The sequence below is a fragment of the Parasteatoda tepidariorum genome, chromosome 1 (genome assembly GCF_043381705.1).
Source record: "Parasteatoda tepidariorum isolate YZ-2023 chromosome 1, CAS_Ptep_4.0, whole genome shotgun sequence".
NCBI classification, from domain to species: domain Eukaryota; kingdom Metazoa; phylum Arthropoda; class Arachnida; order Araneae; family Theridiidae; genus Parasteatoda; species Parasteatoda tepidariorum.
This window is the reverse complement of record NC_092204.1, coordinates 86103613-86124161: the sequence shown is the minus strand read 5'-3', so window position 1 is coordinate 86124161 and position 20549 is coordinate 86103613. Positions and strand designations below refer to the sequence as shown.

At 28.9% G+C, this 20549-nt stretch overlaps 2 protein-coding genes across 5 annotated transcripts in view; both read right to left on the bottom strand.

Moving 5' to 3' along the window:
- Positions 1–20549, bottom strand: part of LOC107437075 (cyclin dependent kinase Eip63E) — a 108153-nt gene that overhangs the window by 5858 nt on the left and 81746 nt on the right. For all 4 annotated transcript variants that reach the window (XM_043047146.2, XM_016048957.3, XM_043047147.2 and 1 more), the window contains exons 6-16: positions 18879–18970; positions 10131–10210; positions 8242–8336; positions 6463–6525; positions 6283–6344; positions 4756–4817; positions 4521–4641; positions 2988–3081; positions 1284–1347; positions 1110–1207; positions 120–210 (exon numbers count right to left, since the gene is read on the bottom strand). In XM_043047146.2, the coding sequence (XP_042903080.1) occupies positions 120–210; positions 1110–1207; positions 1284–1347; positions 2988–3081; positions 4521–4641; positions 4756–4817; positions 6283–6344; positions 6463–6525; positions 8242–8336; positions 10131–10210; positions 18879–18970 (922 nt within the window). The remainder of the gene's footprint in view (positions 1–119; positions 211–1109; positions 1208–1283; positions 1348–2987; positions 3082–4520; positions 4642–4755; positions 4818–6282; positions 6345–6462; positions 6526–8241; positions 8337–10130; positions 10211–18878; positions 18971–20549) is intronic.
- The window catches only part of LOC107437082 (mus81 structure-specific endonuclease subunit), a 104819-nt gene that overhangs the window by 52256 nt on the left and 32014 nt on the right, over positions 1–20549 (bottom strand). The window lies entirely within an intron of this gene.

The following is a 20549-nucleotide window of genomic DNA, read 5'->3' as shown; positions in this document are numbered from 1 at the left end:
ATATAATTATATATATATTAAATATATATAATTAATATTATATATAGATATATAATATATAATTAGGTAGCAGAATTATGTCATGATTTATTAAAAAATTAGTTTATAAATATGCTTACGTTCTGGCAGGTCGAAGAGTTTGGGCGGGAGTTCTTTGAAGTAAATGTGACGCAATGCTTCACTGGCTGATATCCTCATTCGAGGTTGTAACTGTAATAAAATTTATTTCACATGAGACGAAACTAAAAAATTGTAAAGAAACATGTATATGTGTTACCGGCAATCTTCGACATTCCATAGGTATTTAATAGAATTTTTAGGTAATATATGAATGTTTTCAGTTCCTTATAAAATACCTACACGGAGAAAATTTTTTTGTTAAAATTATACTTTATGATTATGATATTTCTATGAAACAAACACCATAATTCTGGTTATAAAAACCAAAATATACGGTATTTCAAAAATTCGTTTGGTAATTTCATGGGTATAACGGTTTACCGGACATTTAGTAAAAAATACGCTTACTGAAAAATAAATTTGACTAAATAAACGGTCTTTATTTCATGCCAAAATTACCAAATTTCACCACATTCACCTAACTTTATGTTATTTATAATTTTATGTTTATGTTCATATTTTATTGTTAATTTTACCAAAGGTTTTTGATAAAAATTACTCATTGTTTTGGCTTTCCCATAGCCAAATGAACATGCATTTCATAAAATGTTTTTTATAAAGTGATAATAGTACCAAAACGGTTAGTTTTCAAAATACCGTAGCGCAATAGTGCACTGTAAAAAATTCCGGATCAAATAATTGTAAAAAATACCGGCACTCAGGATGCGTAAAATTCCTTTTTATCTGGAAATTTATGGAACAAAAAAGCTGATATACCACAATTTTTACAGTCATAATCACAGTAAAATCATTGAATCACTCTAATCAAATAAATATTATTACGGTATAATTACGGTAAAGGTATAATATTATACGGTAGAAATGAATTTTAAGATTAAATGGAATTTATGGAGGATGCTACCGTACTAAGTGCAATTTACTAAGTGCCCGTACTTTATACCGTAATTTGATTTGGATTTTTCCATTACCTGAAGAAAACTGTAGGCCAATTTTTCACCATGTAATATCTCTGTAATTCTAGGGAAGGCTCCTGATAAAGGCTGGGATTGGTAACGACCAAATTTATCTGCAATATACAATTTACAAAGTTAGACATGCTGATTCAATTGTAAATAGAACTCAATATTAAAATAATTGCTTACGAGGTTTATAGTTGGGTAGTGATGACACGCCATCCCACGTGTCTTCAGTAGGTGTTCCCAAAACCTGAAAGACGTAATAATGAAATGAATGTATAAAATATTGCATAACCAGCGTGTAATTAAAAATTTATCCAGAAGGACGTGCTTTACCATGCTGCAAACTAATAGTATAGAATTAGTGTAATTTTAAAATTATTAATACATAGTTGAGCCACGGTGGCTCAGGGGATGGAGCGCTCTTCTCCCAAGGTGGTGAGCCTGTTTCAAACCCATATGTGACTGGTTGATACGAATTCTCGCTCTGACTATAGTACTGACGCAAAATATTCTCAGTGGTAGACGGATCATGTGTTAGAATCCTCTTGCAGTTGGGCTAACCATGAGTGGTTTTTGGGATTTTCTTCTCCATGTAATGCAAATGCGGGTTAATTCCATTAAAACATCTTCCACGAAGGCTAGTTTGTCCTAATGCTAGTTTCAGGTCTTGTCTTGGCTCAAAGGTTACGGAGTTAAACATTTAACTCAGAAATCGGGTTCAACGCCGGTTATAAAATAAAATAAATGCATAGGTTATATGGAAACCACTCATACTACATATTTTAAAATCCAAGGAAAAGTGAAAAAAAAAAATGCACATATTATGGATGCTAAATTTCTATTCATCAGATATAAAAAAACGCATATAATAAGTAAAGCACTATCGAAATTTACAAATCACTAATGAAGACAGACTTATTATTTCGAATGAGAAATTAAAAAGAGATTATTAGAAAAACCTCTGAGTTTTGTCAGGTTATAAAATTGGTTTCAATATTTTTAATTCTGTCCTCACTAGTGATGCGATAAGTTTCGATATCGTTTTTGTTTTTTTCTTGTTAAGCTATCAATTTTCGATCTCTAATACATATACTTTTATGACTTTATTTATGAAAAAGATTCTGAAAGTACATATTAAGCATATATCAATTATCTATACAGAACATCCTGCCTAATCGAATTTTTAGATACCAAAAGCAGACCAATACAGAGTTTTGTAATGCTTAATAATGTGATTCTAAAAAGTTTAACGAATTTCTGCAAAAACCACAATTTGCATTGTATTTTCTGAAACTATTCATACATACAGACAATCAAATTTCTTACAGAGTAGAGTGAGCTTCTTTCATCTGGTACATGAAATTTATCAATATCTCGCTGCCTTTTAATACATAAATATTAGTTATATTTAACAATATTTATCTAAATATAATTACTCTTTGCATTAATATTATGTAGCTATGAAGCATAGGTCCCTGCAACTGGTGCTCTTTGCTGCACGCCTTAAAATGTCATAATTCATATTTCATACGAACTGATTGGTTAAAATATATAATGTTAATGCTGCACATTTTTTTTATTTATTTCTGCAATTGATCGTTTAAGTATTTATTTTATATATAAAGGTACTATTTATTAGATATTTAGAAAAAAAATTTCCTGAATATGGTTAAAGTGATTTTATAGGAAAATTTAAAATATAAGTTATGACTAATATTTTAAAAGTAATCGATTTATAAAAAACTTAGGTCTATCAAGAAGTTTTTGACAATAGAGCAATTTTCCTAGCAAAAGAAGTTGATGATAGTTTATTATGGTTCCCATTGTTTTGTTATTGATTGTTAAGTTTTCAGTCAAAATAATTTTTAGGAGTGTGATGATTCTTACCCTCCATATTTTGTCGAGTTGATCCATCGTATCCTTCATACCTTGAAATGCTGCTTTTCCTATAATCATTTCCACAAAGATGCAACCAACTCCCCTTCAAAGAAGAGAAGGTTAAATTTAGTTAAATTATGTTACAGTTGCAGTTACGTGTAGAAAAATTAAATGTCTTATATTGTTTAAGAGCTCATAGAAAGAACGCGTGTAATGAATTTGAGAAAAATCATATTTAGAATTTATAAAATTAGTATAGTTTTATGCATTCTAAACATGATAAATTTTAATATAATAAATGCAAAAACAAAATAAAAGTGTTAAAAAAACGTATTATTGATCTATCTTATTTAAATATTTTAGAGAGTAAATTGATGTCTTCTATTACAGCCAAATATAAAATGTTTCGGGCCGGAATAGCCTGGTCAGTAATGCGCTGGACCCATATCCGAGAGTTCGTGGGTTCGAACCCAGCCGGCCAAAGACTCCCCGTGTAGTAAATGGTGACTGAAGCAAGTTAAATCTGTCGAATCGCAAAGTCCTCCATGTTCCCATAACAAATCAATACCTCTGGGGGTATTGGATTGGAGATAGATCGTTTTCTGATTCAGGTCAAAATTACTATCTGTGAATGAATGGGTCTGCCCTACAAACGAGTATGATGTATGGATGTGGGAGAAGTCGAATTCTTGGCCATAGATGGCTCCACTGCAAAACAAGAATAATCGCACCCCTCTGCCTAAAAAGGCATACGAGAGAGAGATAAAATGTTCCATAACTGATAAACATCAGTTTTAAAAGAATAACCCCAAGAAATTGAAGTGGTAAGAGAATCTTCACTTGATTAAAAGAATTGATTCGCTTTTAAAATATGCAGATTAGTCGACCTATTTCAAGCATTCAAAACAGGCACCCATTTACAAGACTTGCCGCACGTTAGCGAAAGTGATTTGGAATGTAATCTTGCCAATGAAAAACGCAAAATAAAGCTGAACCCGCGGAATGGCATTTTGCTTTGATTTGACTCTCTCAATTACAGTGGTTTTTCTTGTTCTGTTTTTTCATGTTTATTTTTATTCTTTTTTCGGCTACTGAGATTCTTCTAGCTTTATTGCTCACCTTTATAATTTATTTTTCGTCATTTCTTTTCATTCATATCTAGCAAGTTCTGAAAATTGCTTCATTTTTTGAGAGCTTAAAACATGTCGACTGTTATTTTATTTTATAATGATAAAATTTTAGTTTATAATGATAAAATTACTAATTAAGTTTTTATTAATCTGTGAATAATAGAGAAAAAAGTGAATGCTAACTTTTAACGGACTAACCTAGCCATATAGGCTGCAGGGCTTTTTTACGCATTCTGTCTAATAATGCACATATGATGGCCAAAATCATTTATTATTTTTATCCCAATTGTTGTAATCATATACGAAATTAATTTGATTATAATTAATCATTATCAACAACCATTATAATTAATTATTATAATACAAGAAGTAAACTTAAACTGTTAACATTTAAAGAAGTCTATAGACTTACCACATGTCTAGTGATGTGGAGTAATTTGTAGAGCCTAACAATACATCTGGTGGCCTGTACCAAAGGGTGACAACTTCGTGTGAAAACGTTCGACTAGGCACTGATTTCGCCCGAGCTAGGCCTGTATAATAAAGTACAAGGAATCAAATTTAAAATAAAATAAATTATAATGGAATTATGTATTTTTTGATGAAGACTAAAAAGTAAAAATAGATATTAATTTTAGATTTATTACCAAAATCTGCTAATTTAAGCTCCCCAATTTCACTGATCAACAGATTTTGAGGTTTAAGGTCCCTGAAATGGAAATTCTAAAATTAAAATAATTTAATGAAATATTCTCGTAATGCATTTACATTATTTTTATGTTACATAATAATTATTCAGGTTGCTTTAATGCATATTTTTGGAATATTTATTATTATATACATATTATCTATCTATATATATATATTTTTAGAATATTTATTATCATCGTTGATATTTAATAGGAAAATCGTGACTAAATCAACGGTAAAAGGTGTAAAGTTTAAGTCATAACAAAATAAAAACCAGCTTTTAAAATGTACGTGCATTCAAAATTTATTTTGCCTTCCGTACACTATGGAAAAGCCTGTAACATTCACGGTTCAAAACCAGCAGTTGGGTTGGTTGCACAAAACCGTATAATTTACATAATAAATCAGTAGCCTCAAAAAATTTTTACCATACAAGAATAAGTTTTTTTCGCAAAAATTATGAAGAAAATCCTTTATCAGATTGGCATTTTACCGTAGCAAAACAAGTAATTACAACAAGAATTAATCTATTGCCTCAACTGATTTTAACCATATGGAAAAAAGTTTTTTCCGTGAACATTTGAAGCAAATCAGTACTCGCACCAGATGCGAAAATTTTGTGTCGTCAGAATTTTTATCGACTAGGTGTCGAACCTGGGACACTTCATTTGAGAGATGCGTACTCTGTGTCGCCTGAGTTCAAGTATTTTATTATGAAGAAATTGTGACAGTAAGAATTTTGCTTCAAAATTGCATACATTTGATAATAAAGTCGAATCGCAGTTCAAAACTGTAAAGTAATTGCTAAAACGTAACTATAAAGTAATTGCTAAATTGCTGAAGTCATGAAGTATAGAAAGTAATAGTAAAATGATCGGAGAATAGGTAAATTTATGTCACGAAACACAAATTTGCATGGCAAAAGCTAAATTTTTAACTGACTGATTTGTGATTAGGGTGAAAATGGAGAAAAACCGTCCTGTCAACAAAATGACTTTAAACTGGTAAATGTGCGGATAAATTCAGAGAAAACAGCGAGTATTTCTTGAAGTGTAACTTAAAAAAATAATATAAATTAATAGAATAAACTATTGATTTTGTTTATCATTTTTAATTCCGTAATAATATGCCGAAATTTGACAAACCATTACTTTTCGATAATTATGATCTTTCACATTAAAGCGAATGAATTTTTACAAATTTGCTATAGCATTAGTATGATGATTGATAGGTTGGATTAAAAAATCATTCTTCTTAAATTTGGTCACGCTTGGTCAATTTGAAGAGAAAGAGTTTAATTCAACACATTCGTAAGCTTGCAGTAAACTTGCAACGTATTATTATCTTTAAATTCAACATTGAATTGATTTTCTTAAGAGTGTACATAAAGGGTGGTGATATGAGAAACTGAGTTAATTTAAATTAATTCGATTCGATTGCAAGTTGAGATAAAACATAAAATATGCTTTAAATTACATACGTACCTATGTAATACTCGTCTTTGGTGACAAAAGGCTAATCCTCTAAGAAGTTGAAACATAAATAACTGAAAAAAAGTAAAAAATGTATTTGTTCGTTTATTATACTTCATTTATAACAGAATTAAGAAGTAATCAATGATTTTTGTAAAAAGTTGATATTTTTAGTGAAAAGAAACAACTAACTTTAATGTTTTTAGGATGAAGTCCACCGGGGTGTCTTTCTAAGTACTGGCTTAAGTCTGTATGCTGAAAAAATATTTATGAAATAGAGTTATATAAGTATAATTTGTATCTTAATAACTTATTTACAAGGATAATGATAGAATATTCAAAAATACAATGAGAGTAAAACTTAAGTTTTTCAAAAAAATAAACAAAATTATTATTACAAAACATAATAGAACTGTAATTACATTTACAGGTTGGCAGATTTTTCATATCTGTTAAAGAAAAATGGAAGGAGATAAAAATGTACAGTTTGCTGAAGAAACTATACCAGTAGTCCAAGTAAATCTAGAATTTAAATTCAAATTTCACCTACAGATGGCGGTGTTGATTGAAGTGCAGCGTACAGGGCGTTCCTATCTCTCTTTGGTTTTCTTTAAGCGATTTTTTAAAAAAAAATTACTTCATGTTTATTGTCGGTTATTTTTGGGATATCTGGCTGAAGTTAATTGTGCAAAATGTGTTACCTATGTACAAAATGCGCTAATTACTTTTTTTAAAGCTAAAACGGGGAAAATGAAGAATATATGACTGAGCTCACCACATTATAAAGCATTCTAACTGATCTTTCTTTCTATTCTTTTTTCTTTTTTTAATTACAAAATTGAAATAAGCTGCTGTAGAGTGTTTAAATTATCACTGATTAAAAATCCCCACTCAGATATTAAAATATTTTCTTTTTCTTAAATCAATTCAATTTGATTAAAAAATGCAGTTGGCACAAATGTTTGTATAAGGGATACTCACAAGAATATTTATATTTGAATGCTATATTTATATTGCTAAATGGTTTTAGAATTATTTATATTATTCTACGGTAGTATGTATCTCACAAAAGTTAATAATGTAATTTTTTAAATATGGTAGTGAGTAAATGTGCTACTTAGTATTAGAATGTTAAAATTAGAAAGTTAGAAATAGCCATCTATGGTATAAAGATAGAGCTGAAGAAAAACTAACATTTGATTTTAGCTTTCATATCCTCGTTGTTATTATAAGGTAACAGTTTTTTACGGCTAACAAAATTTGGAATTTTAATTTTAATAATAAAACACACTGAGAAAAAAAAGATGAAATATTGTAATTTATATATGTTTTGGCAATCTGTTTTAATGCTTATTGTAAATGTTTTTAATTCCTAGTAAAAATAAGGCATGTTTTGTGCTTTCTATGATTCATATTTAAACGATAACTTTTATTTCATTTTTTTGTGATAATTGTGTAATATTGCATACCTCAAAAAGCAGCTATCTTTTATTTATTATTTCGATTTTAGTTTCTGAACAGCAGGCATTTAATAATTTGGTTTACATAATTAAATTAACCTGATAGCAGCGACTATTCCGTAGTTAAGTTTTTTTTTTCCAAGCGTTATTTTGTGGATTGCTGTTTTTACAATTTAACTGGTTGAATCTATCTATTTTTTCATAGTTCTATTATTATCTGTTTTTGAATTAATCCAATTATATATTTCGAAAGTTTCATTTACTTTTCACCTTCCAAAACTAGTATTAATCATTGCCAAATTTTATCGTTGAAATAATTATTATTTTACTTTCAATAATTAGGTTTATAATTAGCTCAAATACTATTTGATGAACAAATACAACAACAGCAGGCATAATGATGATTTTGAAAATATCAGAGCAGCATAACAACAACAAAGTATTAAAAATAATTTACAGATTTTTCTATTCAATCGTTATAGAAATTATAATTGAAATTCTTTGTACTTACGACATATTCGAATACAAATGTGAGAGTTTCCCGTGTATGGATGATGTCGTGAAGAGTTACAATATTGGCATGTTTCAAGCCACGAAGTAAGGAAGCTGAAAAATAGATTGAACATAAGATATATCTACCCGTCTATATAAATATATCAAAATGACTGAATGGTTTATTCATTGATGATTTAACACAAAAAATGAAATTTTACTACAGTTTTACGCTTTTATTCAACAATAAGTCAAAATAGACATATCATTTTTAAATCTGCTTTCCTATTACGCTTTTTTTCATCCTTAAATCTTAAATTTAAGTTTAATTTCTCAGAAACTATTTCATTAATAGATTTACATCAAAAAGCCATACAATAAAAAAATAAAGTTGAAAAAGTTTAGAAATATACAATGAAGTAAATAGTAATTAATTTTTTTCGTATAATTAGTTAGTATGGAAAGTGAAAAAAAACATAGAAATTCAGACCGAAACAGCTGAATCTTTATTAAGTTTACAAATACATAACATTTGCATGGCACATAATGGGCCAAAAATAAATTTTCGTGGCAAAAAATTTTTTTTAAATAAATAAATAAAATAAAACATGTTATTTCAATAAAATCTTTACAATAATTGTAAGTTTTATTTTAGGATTCATTGCGTAAAAACAATTGTAAAATTTAAATATGAATTTAAACTTTAAAAAAAAAAACAAAAAAAAATTTTGCAGATTGTGTTTTATAGTTTTTAGTCTATAAATGTTTGTATCAATTAAAAATATAAAAATAGAATATAAACCCTTGTTACGCAAACTATTTTAATATAGTCTTTTAAAATGGTTTATATTAATGTAATGAAAAATGTAAATTTGCATACAATTGAATTTTGAAATAAAATCATGTCTTTCGGTAGATAACTTTTATGTATGTTATGGACTTAAGTGCGCAGCTTTGGGGAATCTGAGATAAATTCTTTTATTTTTATATTTTTTTAACATATTTCCCATATTATAAAGCAAATTACTGACGATTTTTATGATGATATAAAAACAGTAAAAATATAAAGTTCATAAAATGTTATCAAATATTATCATCTAAATATTAAAGAATTACTAATTTCGATATTTGAAATTTTTGTGCAAGAAGCAAATATTAAGACACTCCAACTATCTTGACTTTTATCATATACATTTTGTCTGTAAAAAAAAATCTGAGGAAATGTAAGTTACGGGATAAAATAAAAGTTTCAAAGCAAAAGGAAATGATTTTTTGTGAATTGAGCTGAGAAAATTATCAATTTTTTTCAAAATTTTAGTTGTTAATTGAAAAAATATTTTTTTCAACGGCTTTAATACTTAAATACACTACCGCTCTAACTAAACTCTCATTTAAATTCTTTTAGTAATGAGTTTTTTTAGAGATGAAAAACATCCAGGAAGTTTCTCCTAAAAACATCACAAGTTTAGGAAAAACCTAATTTAAATATCTTTAATGAGTTTTTCTATAGAGATGAAAAAAATACACTTTTGCATAAAATCATCACCAGAAGCGATTTAACTCAGATTTAAATATCTTTATTAGTCAATTTTTTTAGGGATTAAAAACAAAGGCATTTTCAGAAAAGTATCATCAGAAGTGATTTAACTCTGATTTAAATATTTTTATTAACGTGTTTTTCTATAAGGACAAGTCGAATTGATAAATTCAAATGAGCAGCTTAGAAAGTTGTCATGTTATGGCATATGAAATGGCCTTTCATATTTTGTGGAGAAAGTGCGGAAAGGCAAATGATTCTTTATCGTCAAGGGACAAGCTGGTCATCGGCTGTGCTGAATGACCTGTCATGAAGGCATGCCACTAGAGGAAAACTTTTGAAATGATGATTGAGAGCGATTCAACTCTTACCTTCTCTGATGGCGGTGAAAGGAGCGCCCTCTTCAGGCTGTAGGCGAATTTCTTTTAAAGCAACTACTCTATTATTTAATCTAAAACCAGAAACGTTATTGTTAGATGATGCAGTTGAGCTTAAAATATTTAAATTCATATTCGAAGGAAAAAACACATTCAGTCCATGTACAAGAATAGTTAAAATGTACGATTCTGTTATTTAAATCTAATGAAATTTGAATAAAAAGAATGTTGCAAATGAACAGTCAATTTATTTTCAATTTTAATGTGAAATATGCTTATGAAATTTTTTTTCGACACATTAAAATTAATTTTTTTTATTAATTTCTGTAACTCTGTGAAGACATTTTCACATAGTTCCAGAATCAGAGAAATAGTTTTTGACTTGTCTCCTGAAACAATTGGGAAATTTTTATAGACCATGTTTTTAAAAGTTTGGGAGCATGTTGAACCATATTATTGTTTAATTTTTCTGTAATCTTAATATAGTGCTAAGTTAAACCCTTTTATATTATTTCTTAAATATGATTAGACTGCACGGTTTAACTTGATCGAGTACATGGTTCACTGTAACTCCTTATTTATGTTACAGCAAATCAGCATCTCACTATCATTCAAAGTTTCGACATTATGGCGCAACTTTGAACAATTTTTTTTGAGAGTGCAGTCAGTTTCAAGAAGGTCCAATCTATCAGCTCAGTCCTAAACTTGGGTTACGGATTCTTCGATAGTGGTTCCAAAGCTTCTTGGAGTTACTTTTAAATTCTTGAACATATATCGTGTAGATTTAATTTAATAATATTAGAGTTATTCAGTTCAACTAACATTCTGTCATAGATAACTCTTATTATTTCTTTATGTACCATACCAAACGAAAGTTAACTAGATATTCATCTTCCATTTTTCCTCATTTAAAAAACAAAATTTTCGTTACTTTTTACATAACAATTAATATGTAATAAGCAATAAATATTTTGTATAACGTATGTAATAAGCTAAAAATGTTTATGAGCAATGAATTATTAGATTTCTTTTTAAATACATAATTGATTTAAAAGGTTTACTTCCCGTAGCTGAATTTCTATGCCAATAATGTTAAAATACAGCATTTCTGAACATCAATTTTTACATATTGACAATAGAGTATTGTAAATGGAGTTAAGGACATTAATGACTGATAAATTTCATTTTTCTCTAACAATGAGTGTGCATTTTTTTATTTATTAAAAAAAATCTTTTTTTTAAAATTAAAATAATTACAATTTTGTTTCATATAGTACAAAGATTTAAACAAAAACACAAAAAATAAATAAATGAATAAATATATTTAAACATGAAGTGATTCCCTTAATACAACCTCGGGGCACGTTTAATTATTACAAAATAAGAAGAAAGAAAAAGGAATTAAAAATACGAAATAAAAAATGCCAAATTGTTTTTATGCTTGCTAAAATGTGTCAGTTTTTTGCATGTTTGTAATTTAGTTTATAAGTATAAGAAAGTTGGTGGTCTTGAATAGATTAAAACAGATAAGAGCAAAATGAGTTTAAAATAATTGGTTTCGTTAATATTTATTATAAAACAAAATTATCAAAAATATCTTATTTTGTATAGAATATTTATCTTTTTTTCTAATTCGATATTTCTAGTTCCATTGAAAAAATCGTAACTCTGTATTCATATATATATGTATATATAAATCCCTTAGGGATGTATTTTCCCATCAAGAAGAATAGCCGTCAATTGACGACACTTGTCCACAAATCACTTCCACTTAAGGTGACAAACCAAAAAGGAGCACCAGACGTAACATTTCACATCACACATGACAAATCTTCCCTGAAATATTTGGCCGACTGCTCTCCTTTCAACTGTCGAAACATGATTCTCTCGACAGTAGGTGGAAACTGTTAGGTTCTGTTCTATGCATTCATTAGAATGGATGGATCTAAGTCGTTAAGAACAGCCGTCGCACGTGAATGGACCGGCTTCCTCCGGATCTTCCTTTAAGGACGTCAATACTCGTTTAGTGAAAGGGAAGCGTTTGTCTCACGTTTTCGGCATTTATTACCTTATGGGGAGGGGAAGACTTAACAGCATTCTGAACTGTGAAACTGTCATGGACTTTATATGTGAGGTGCCGTAAAATTCGGTGATCGTCCACAATTCGGAAGCAAAAATGTTTCCCGTGTCCACTTTTGAGGAAGCATTGTAGAGATCTGTTCGGATTTCATTGGCACTGAAAGCAGAAGTGGTGCAAAAATGGCTTTTCTTTCTGTTTTTATGAGAATTGTAAAGAATCTAGATAAAACCCTATATATATATATATANACTGGTAGTATATATATATATATATATATATTAACACATCTGGGATTATTCAACACATCTGGGAAACATAACAGCTATTATCTATAATGCAATTTTTGATTTTTGCGAAATTTAGTTTTCTGCAACAGGGAAAATTTTCTCGAATTTGCATAATTTTTAACCATTCGGGGTATCACGAAAGTGATATATTTTGAAGAAAAAATTAAAAATAAAGTTTCAGAAAAGAAGGCAAAAAAGGCTTAAACATTTAAAGATCAACTACTCAAAAAAGCAGAAGTTTATATATAAAAAAAGAGTTTAGTTTTAGAAAAAAAATCTTTAAACGCTAAAAAGTTCTTTTCCTGACCAGCTTCGTGAAAAATGGCAGAAGTATTTGCATTAAACTCAGAACAGTTCCATCTGACAAAATTGACCGGATAACTCATTTTATATTCCAAAATCACAGCTGCGTCGTGGCAGGAAGAAGAAAACTAGAACTTCCAGAAAAAAAAATCTGGGGAATACATATACTTTTTAAGTTAAAAACGAAAAATCAATGCTTATGAATGGTGGAGTAGTTCTCATTTTCTTTCTTTGAGAATCACTTCATTAAAAAGAACAGACCGATAAAACTGAAATGGGTTTAAATTATTAATTCTTATCAATACTGTTCAAGATTTAAGTTTTATGTATTCACATAATTTAATTCAGACAAAAAAAAATCAATTTAACGAATTTTTTATGGGTATACAGAGGGTGTTGCATTATCACTGTCTTAAATATGTATTTTTACAATTATTGTCAGAAATTAAGTAAAAAAAGTCTGCAAATTAGAGATCTCAGATCCATATTAAAGCAAGGAAGATGCAACGAAAAAAAATATTGAAACCTCTTGAATTAGTAGTAAGAAATTGCATAGAAATGTTTCGAATGATCGTTTTTTAACACTTCTCTATTTCAATAAGGGTTATAATGTTTTCAGTTCGTTCCACCATCCTCAATAGTTATTAAATAGATTTCATTAGTTTTTATGCTTCTTTCTCTTTTAAATAGTAACTTGCGATCACTTAAGCAGATACTTTTTTGACCTGAATATTGACAAGGAGTCTAGAAATATATATTAAGGACTGTGATTATGGTTTGATTACACATAGTATAATATTTTTGTTACCGACTATTTTCTTCCAATCAAAGAGTATTATCAAGTGAAAAGGAATTAATTTTCCAACTTTCAAATAGAAATTGGAATCGCTGTGTTGTCAAAGTTCAGGGAAAATAACCCAAGGGGACATAGGTGTAACATTTGTGGATTGTTCCGTCTAACATTGTTTCAAAACCCAGCACAGTTTTTTCAGAATATTTTCAATACCATTATCAGAATTTTTTAATGATTGGAATCGTTTTAATGCAGTCTTTTTAAATCGCAAAACCTCGTTTAGATATTTTCACAGTGATATCTCAGTGTCTTAAGCACTGTGCCACTGCGGGTGCAAAATACATTTTAAGAATGATAAATAACTTTATAGTGTCGGTATGAAAAAATGTCGGGTAAATAGCCTGGGCAGTTTTGTTAATACCGACTCATTCTCTTGTCAAAAATTGCAATAACAATTTAGCATAAATACGTGTCTGAATTTCTTTAAAACAGTGCTCAATTTTCTATCACATAGCGTGGAAGGTTATGGGCTTTGTAGCATATTTCTTAGCTTCAAAAAATGGTCTTACGGTGTTCAGTAGCATGATCTGGGCTGTCAATTCTGATCACCAAAACGGGAAACTATACTTTCAGGGTAGGACTCAACAGCGCTCGAAATATTGCTTAACAACCATAACGTGAGTTTCATTCACACGGTGCATTATTTTTTGTAACTCTGGACTATCAGGTGTTCTGATGTCTTAGTTTTTTTCTTTTGCAATATTTTATTGCACAAGTGGAGTAAAATTCAAATCTTTCGGACAGCCTTTAGAAATTTTCGGAAATTTGGGAATTTTCGAACACCCTTTAGAGCCACTTTAAATCAATAACTCAGGTAAACAAAAGCTGATAAAGTAATGACTTTTCAAAACTGATTTTAATTCACAATAAAAGAAAATTGTACAAACTGTTATGCGTATTATTCTGATTATTATTAGCTGTAAAGTTTTTACTTAGCATTTCTCTGTTATAGGATCATTTTAGTTTCAAGTAGAACCCATTATTACTTGTATTAAGGTAATTGTTCGATATGACATTAATACAGCATTTTTATATTTATATCGTACTTATTTTAAATTTATATCGAAAATTAATCGCAAGAAAAAATCTATGATCAATTTCTACGCTTGTTAAATTATAACTCTCAAATATGATGCAACCTTAATGCTTTACCTCTATCTAAACTTGATTTCACGAAACTTAATCAACTTAAACTGGAAATGATTTTATTTTTTCGAATAAGGTTAGAGCAATTTTGCGGAAACGTTGAATGATTTTATGAGATAGTTGAGATACATCTTGAATTTTTTTCTGTTAAAGCCTTTTCGGTCGTCACCGTTTTATTTTATTAAATTTCCCTCAGGTGTCTAGCACCTGGCTTTCAACTTCAAACAGTGAGCTTTTCCGACTTCGAGATACACTGCAGTCAGAGTTTGCAAAGGCAAGTGAAATTGAGATAGAATTTTAGGCCTGATGAAAATGAGGGGATCCTGCCAAACTATGCAGTAAAAGGAAGACTATCTTCCAAAATACAAATTCACCTATGTGCAAAAATAAAACATTAATCTGTAAGTAAAAAACAAACAAAACAAAAACACATTCTTTATTAAAAGTTGCTTGCATATTGAACTAATTTTGGCAAACTATCACTATGAAAACCCACAGTGTCTCCATTGTAGATATGTCAGTCTATAATAACTTAATTTCATTTTTCCGTAACAGAACTATGCCTAGCAAACCTAAACCAGTACTTTACTAACAACTGAAATTTTTTTCTACTAAACACTGTTATAAAATTCTACTATATAAATTCTGTTTTGTTACAGGACTGAAAATATTCTCTAAAAATTATTATTCCCCAAAAATTATTATTCCCCAAAAAATGTCGTTGCAAACTTGAAATTTGGCCAGCTTAAAAAATTCGAAAAAAGAGATTGCAAAATTTGATGATGTAAAACACCTGTTAACGGTGCATTCTCATATGAACAAGATTTTTATTCGGTCCCTCGATGGCTTATGTACTCAATATCAAAGTTCAAGCATTGACCACTCAAACGGTAAGTCTGGATTTTCCCCACCATTCATAGATTATGCATGCAGCGTTTTTGCTAGAGAAGATTTTTTTTACTTCGACGGTCACTTCAGCAATAAAGTATGAATGGTATCCTTCAACAATTCAATGATTTCTACCATTTTCAGCTCTGCCATCTGTGGAAAGTTTCCCCAATTTCCTGCTTCCACCGAGAAAATGGGAGGATTTATTTTTATTCCGATGCTATCACTCAAACGAATACTCCCTTCTTTAGTTGAGCAACAACAGTTCTGCAAGGGAAATTGCGGAATATCTTTCAAATAATATGGTTGAATGGTACATTCGATTTTTTTTATACATCTGCATTATTTTGTTATTGAAATTGTTTCACTGTAATGAAATATTTAGAGTAAAAATCGTCTTTATATATGTTAAAAAAATTACATTAGAATCTCAACGGTAATTGAATTCGTAAATTAAACTTGAAATTTTGAGTTCTTTAGCTATGCAGTCGTAGAAGCTATGTAGTCATAATTAGTCCTAAAGGCGTCTAAAATGCTTAAAAAATTAAATTAGAATCTCAACGTTAGCTGAATTCGTAAATTAAACTTGAAATTTAGAGTTCTTTAGCTATGCAGTAGTAGAAGCTATGTAGTCATAATTAGTGTTAAAATTGACTAAATATGTGTTTAAAAAATTAAATTATATTCCCTATGGTAACTGAATTCGTAAATTAAGTTTATTGAAGTTTATTAACTATATATGCAGTCGTAGAAGCTATGTAGTCAGAATTAGTCTTAAAATCGACTGAAATGTTTAAAAAATTAAATTCGAATCTGAACGGTAACTGAATTCGTAAACTAAACTTGAAGTTTAGAGTTCGTTAGCTATGCAGATGAATTTTCTAATTTATTATAATAATGTCCCACTACTAGATCAGCATAAAAATTGAGTAATTTTAAGAAAAATTTCTTTCTTATTTAACGCATCTTAACTAAATATAATGCAGTGATAAAGTACATATCTTCTATTTTCGATTTTTAATTTTTGCTATTACGAATTTTGAATAATTTGAACATTTTTACTTCTCCTTTGAGTTCGAAACTAAGTTCCCTAGAATCTTTTTCAATACTTTTCAACGTTCATAAGCCATTAAGGAAGTGATATAAGAATAGATTATTTCTCGTATGTTTACTAGGGAAAAAAAGTTCTTAAAGCATAATTAGACACCATATTTTATTTAAAATTTAAAAACATATATTGTGCTTATAAATTATCTTAGAGCGAATTTTAAAAATGGTAGTGACTGTTTAAATTGGAAAAGTTTTACGATTCTTAATTATAAATTTGTTCCCAAATACTTTCGAACAAGTGTTTTTAAAAGTAATGAAAGCTTAAAAGTAGTTTGATATAAATATTTCAAAAAACATAAATATTTTTATGTAACCTCTTAACAAAGAGAAACTTGTTGAAACAACAAAATAAATTCCCATAACTTTTTCTTAAAATTAGTACTACAGAAAAGCCGGAGGAAAACAAAATGTTCATAGCATTTCACTTTCAATAAAATATGGAATTTAGTGAGCTGAATGTGTAAGTTTAATAGAAGACGAACCATCTTCATAAAAAACTCGCTCGGTTTTATAACTAAACAGAATGATGCTCCATCCGTATCCAAAGAGTTATTTTATGGTGCCATCTTCAGTAATAAAATGATAAAGACGAAGATAATGGAATCGGAAAAAAACCGTAATGTAGCATTAAACTTTATGACTGTTGATGATTGAATTGGAAAATAAAGAGTTTATAGATAAATATATTTATTTAGAAAACGATGCATTTCTCTAAATAAAGCTGTCTTTTTATTGCTTTCAAATTTAAAATGAAAATTTTTGTTGATATAAAAGCTTATTTTAAAATAAATAGATACCATTATATAAATATCTAGACCAGTGGTTCCCGATTGTTTGTTGCCCACCACCCCCCTCTAGAAATTGACTGACATTTATCGCTTCTTTTTCCTTTAAAATTGTAAAAAACACGCATTGTTGCAAGTGAGCATCAATAAATTGGAAAATACACAAAATTACACCTGATTTCAATTTAAATTAAAGTGTAAATAATGACGCAATTTAATTCAGCCACTTCAGAATTTTTCTTTCTATGAAAATGTGTATCGCTCTAATTTTTTTTCAAAAAGAGGTGATATTTGCAGCCAAATAATTGAAACAAGAATAAATTACTTAACTGAACCATAAATAAGAACTTTAAATTTTCTAATAGTGTAAAAAGACTATTTTCTTGTTACATCACTACCGGCCTAGCTTGGTTTAGGGAACAATCAGATTATCATTAGAATCAGATAATTAGCTGAATAGGATGGCTCAAGGGACAATCATAATAAGAGTTAGGAAATAGCGATGTGATGATTCAGGGAATAGTTATGAGATAACTCAGAGAATAATCATGAGAAGGATTCATGGGATAATCATGAAAAGATTCAAGAAAAAAACATGAGATGGTTCCAAGGATAATCATTTATGGTTCCAAGAGTAATAAATTTTTCTTAAGTGGACGAAGCGAACACATATCAGACATTTTAATCTTAATCAATCATTGAATTCAGTATCAGTGATTCTGTTAAAAGTTTGATTTATTTTGTTGAATCCATGAAACGTTTCAAGAGCATTTTCGTTTTTGTACATTTTAATTCTAAATTTATTTATATGATAATTTAAATACATTATACATCTGATATTGATACAGATCAGTCGAGTTTCATAATTTTACAAAAACAAAAATCAAGTAATATCTACTTTAAGTTGTGGTTGAACCTTAGGTCTTAATATTGAAAGGCTAATACAATTTTTTATTCACTCATCCTTTTTAATAAACAAATAAACTTTATTGAACAAAACAGTAAACAGATAAGTTCAAAAATAATTAAAATAAACATAGATTCATCATCTAGAGGATATATCACCAATTTTAGCTTTTTCAAAATATTAAACTTAATATCGAGACTGTGTGCAAGGAATTAATCTAATTTGTGTGAATTTACTGCAGATAAAGTCAATAATTATGGCTATCAAATGACATGAATATATTCTATGTATTTTTTTTTATTTATATCTATACATAACTGGTCTTTTTTATTTCCATTTCATAGACGTTTGCTTAGTTTAAGACGATATAAAAGTATACTTACTCACTAAACCCTTTGAAGACAGTAGCATATGAACCTTCTCCAAGCTGTTCGAGTTTAATATACGATTCTGATCGGCCGAAACCAAGATTTGCCTAGAATAAAGTTATCCGTGTTCAGTTTTTGGAAAAATAAAAAATAAATACATAAATACACAAAGTTATTGCTGCTTATACTATAACTTTAATATAATTTGGAGTACAATTTATTAAACAAATCACGAACTTGGCTGCCATCTAAGATTATTCATTTACCATCGTTTTTAGATTAACTTTCAGCAAATAAAACAAAAAATTAACAGTTTAGGTGCTGTATACTTGAGAAAATTTATAATTTTAAGCTATATATAACATCTTGTCATACAGAATTATCTGGGCTTTAGAACGAATACGTAACTTAAATATTTTAAAAGTTATTAAACTTTTTAAAAACCACCAATTTGGAGAGATTATTCCACCTAGCTGAAAATTATTCTATGAATATGAGTCCAGATAACTTGAATGTGAATATAATTTCAATGAATATAAGTCCAGATAATACAGCAGATAAATTTTATAAGTCCAGATAATACAGCACTCGAGTAATTTTTTAAATACTAAATATCTAGATACCAAACGTTTTTCATTTTCAAAAAAACTATGATTTCATTCAACCATTTTCAGAACTAGCAATGAAAGTGCTGGGTAAAGATAGACTAAATTTGGCTTAACAGTCATAATAGCTGTTAGAAAAACACAGTTGTTATGAAAATATCATATTATTCGCAAAGCACAATAGCATAGAAATGGCATCACCTTCGAAAAACCGTCTTAAAGCAATTACTGGCATAACAATAATTGAAACAATATTTTTTTTATTCGAATTTCAAATCTATAATCATGCAGAATCGAATCTGATACAGAAAATAAAATTCCCCAGACTATGACCGCAAACCCAAAACTAAGGAAGAAGCCCTTGTCACATTGGATTCGACAGGCAATAACGCAGCCTTAGGGCTTTCCAATTTTCGCGCCCCTTTACTCTTTCCAGATACAGTAGAGGGCTCAGTCGTTTCTTTACTTTTTTTTATTCCTGGAAAAGCAGGGAATTCATCCGGAAAATGGGGAAAAATAATGTCCCGAGACAGCTCCGCCCTCTTCGACTTTGTGTATAAACGTACAATAGGCAGTTGATTTCCCTTTAGAGGGGTCTAGAGAATGGAACGAAACTTAATTTTAGACTGGAATCAATGAAAAAAAAATTTTTTTTAGTGGTTTAAGTGAGTAGAATTTGTTTTGACGTTTTTCATTATCTAAGCTTTTCTTTCTTTTCTTTTCTTCTCGAATTCGCAACATAGATGTTATTGTTGTGGATACATAACACATGTCAAAGTAAAGGCAGTATCTCTTACAAGTACCGCGTGAAAAATGGATACTCGAAACTCATAAATTTTCTACATTTTCGGAGAATTTCTTATGAACCGCTCTGAGCGAGCATTTCGTCAAGTTGAAAAAAATAACTATCTTAATTTCCTTCAGTACAAATATCTCGTCAAAAGTATTGAATTGAATTAGACTTGAAAAAAGCCTGAAAGTATCCTAGAAATTTATATTATTTTTTTGTAGAATTAATTTTTTATAGCTGTATATTATTTCTAACCTGAATGTTTTTTTAAAAAATACATAATTTATATAT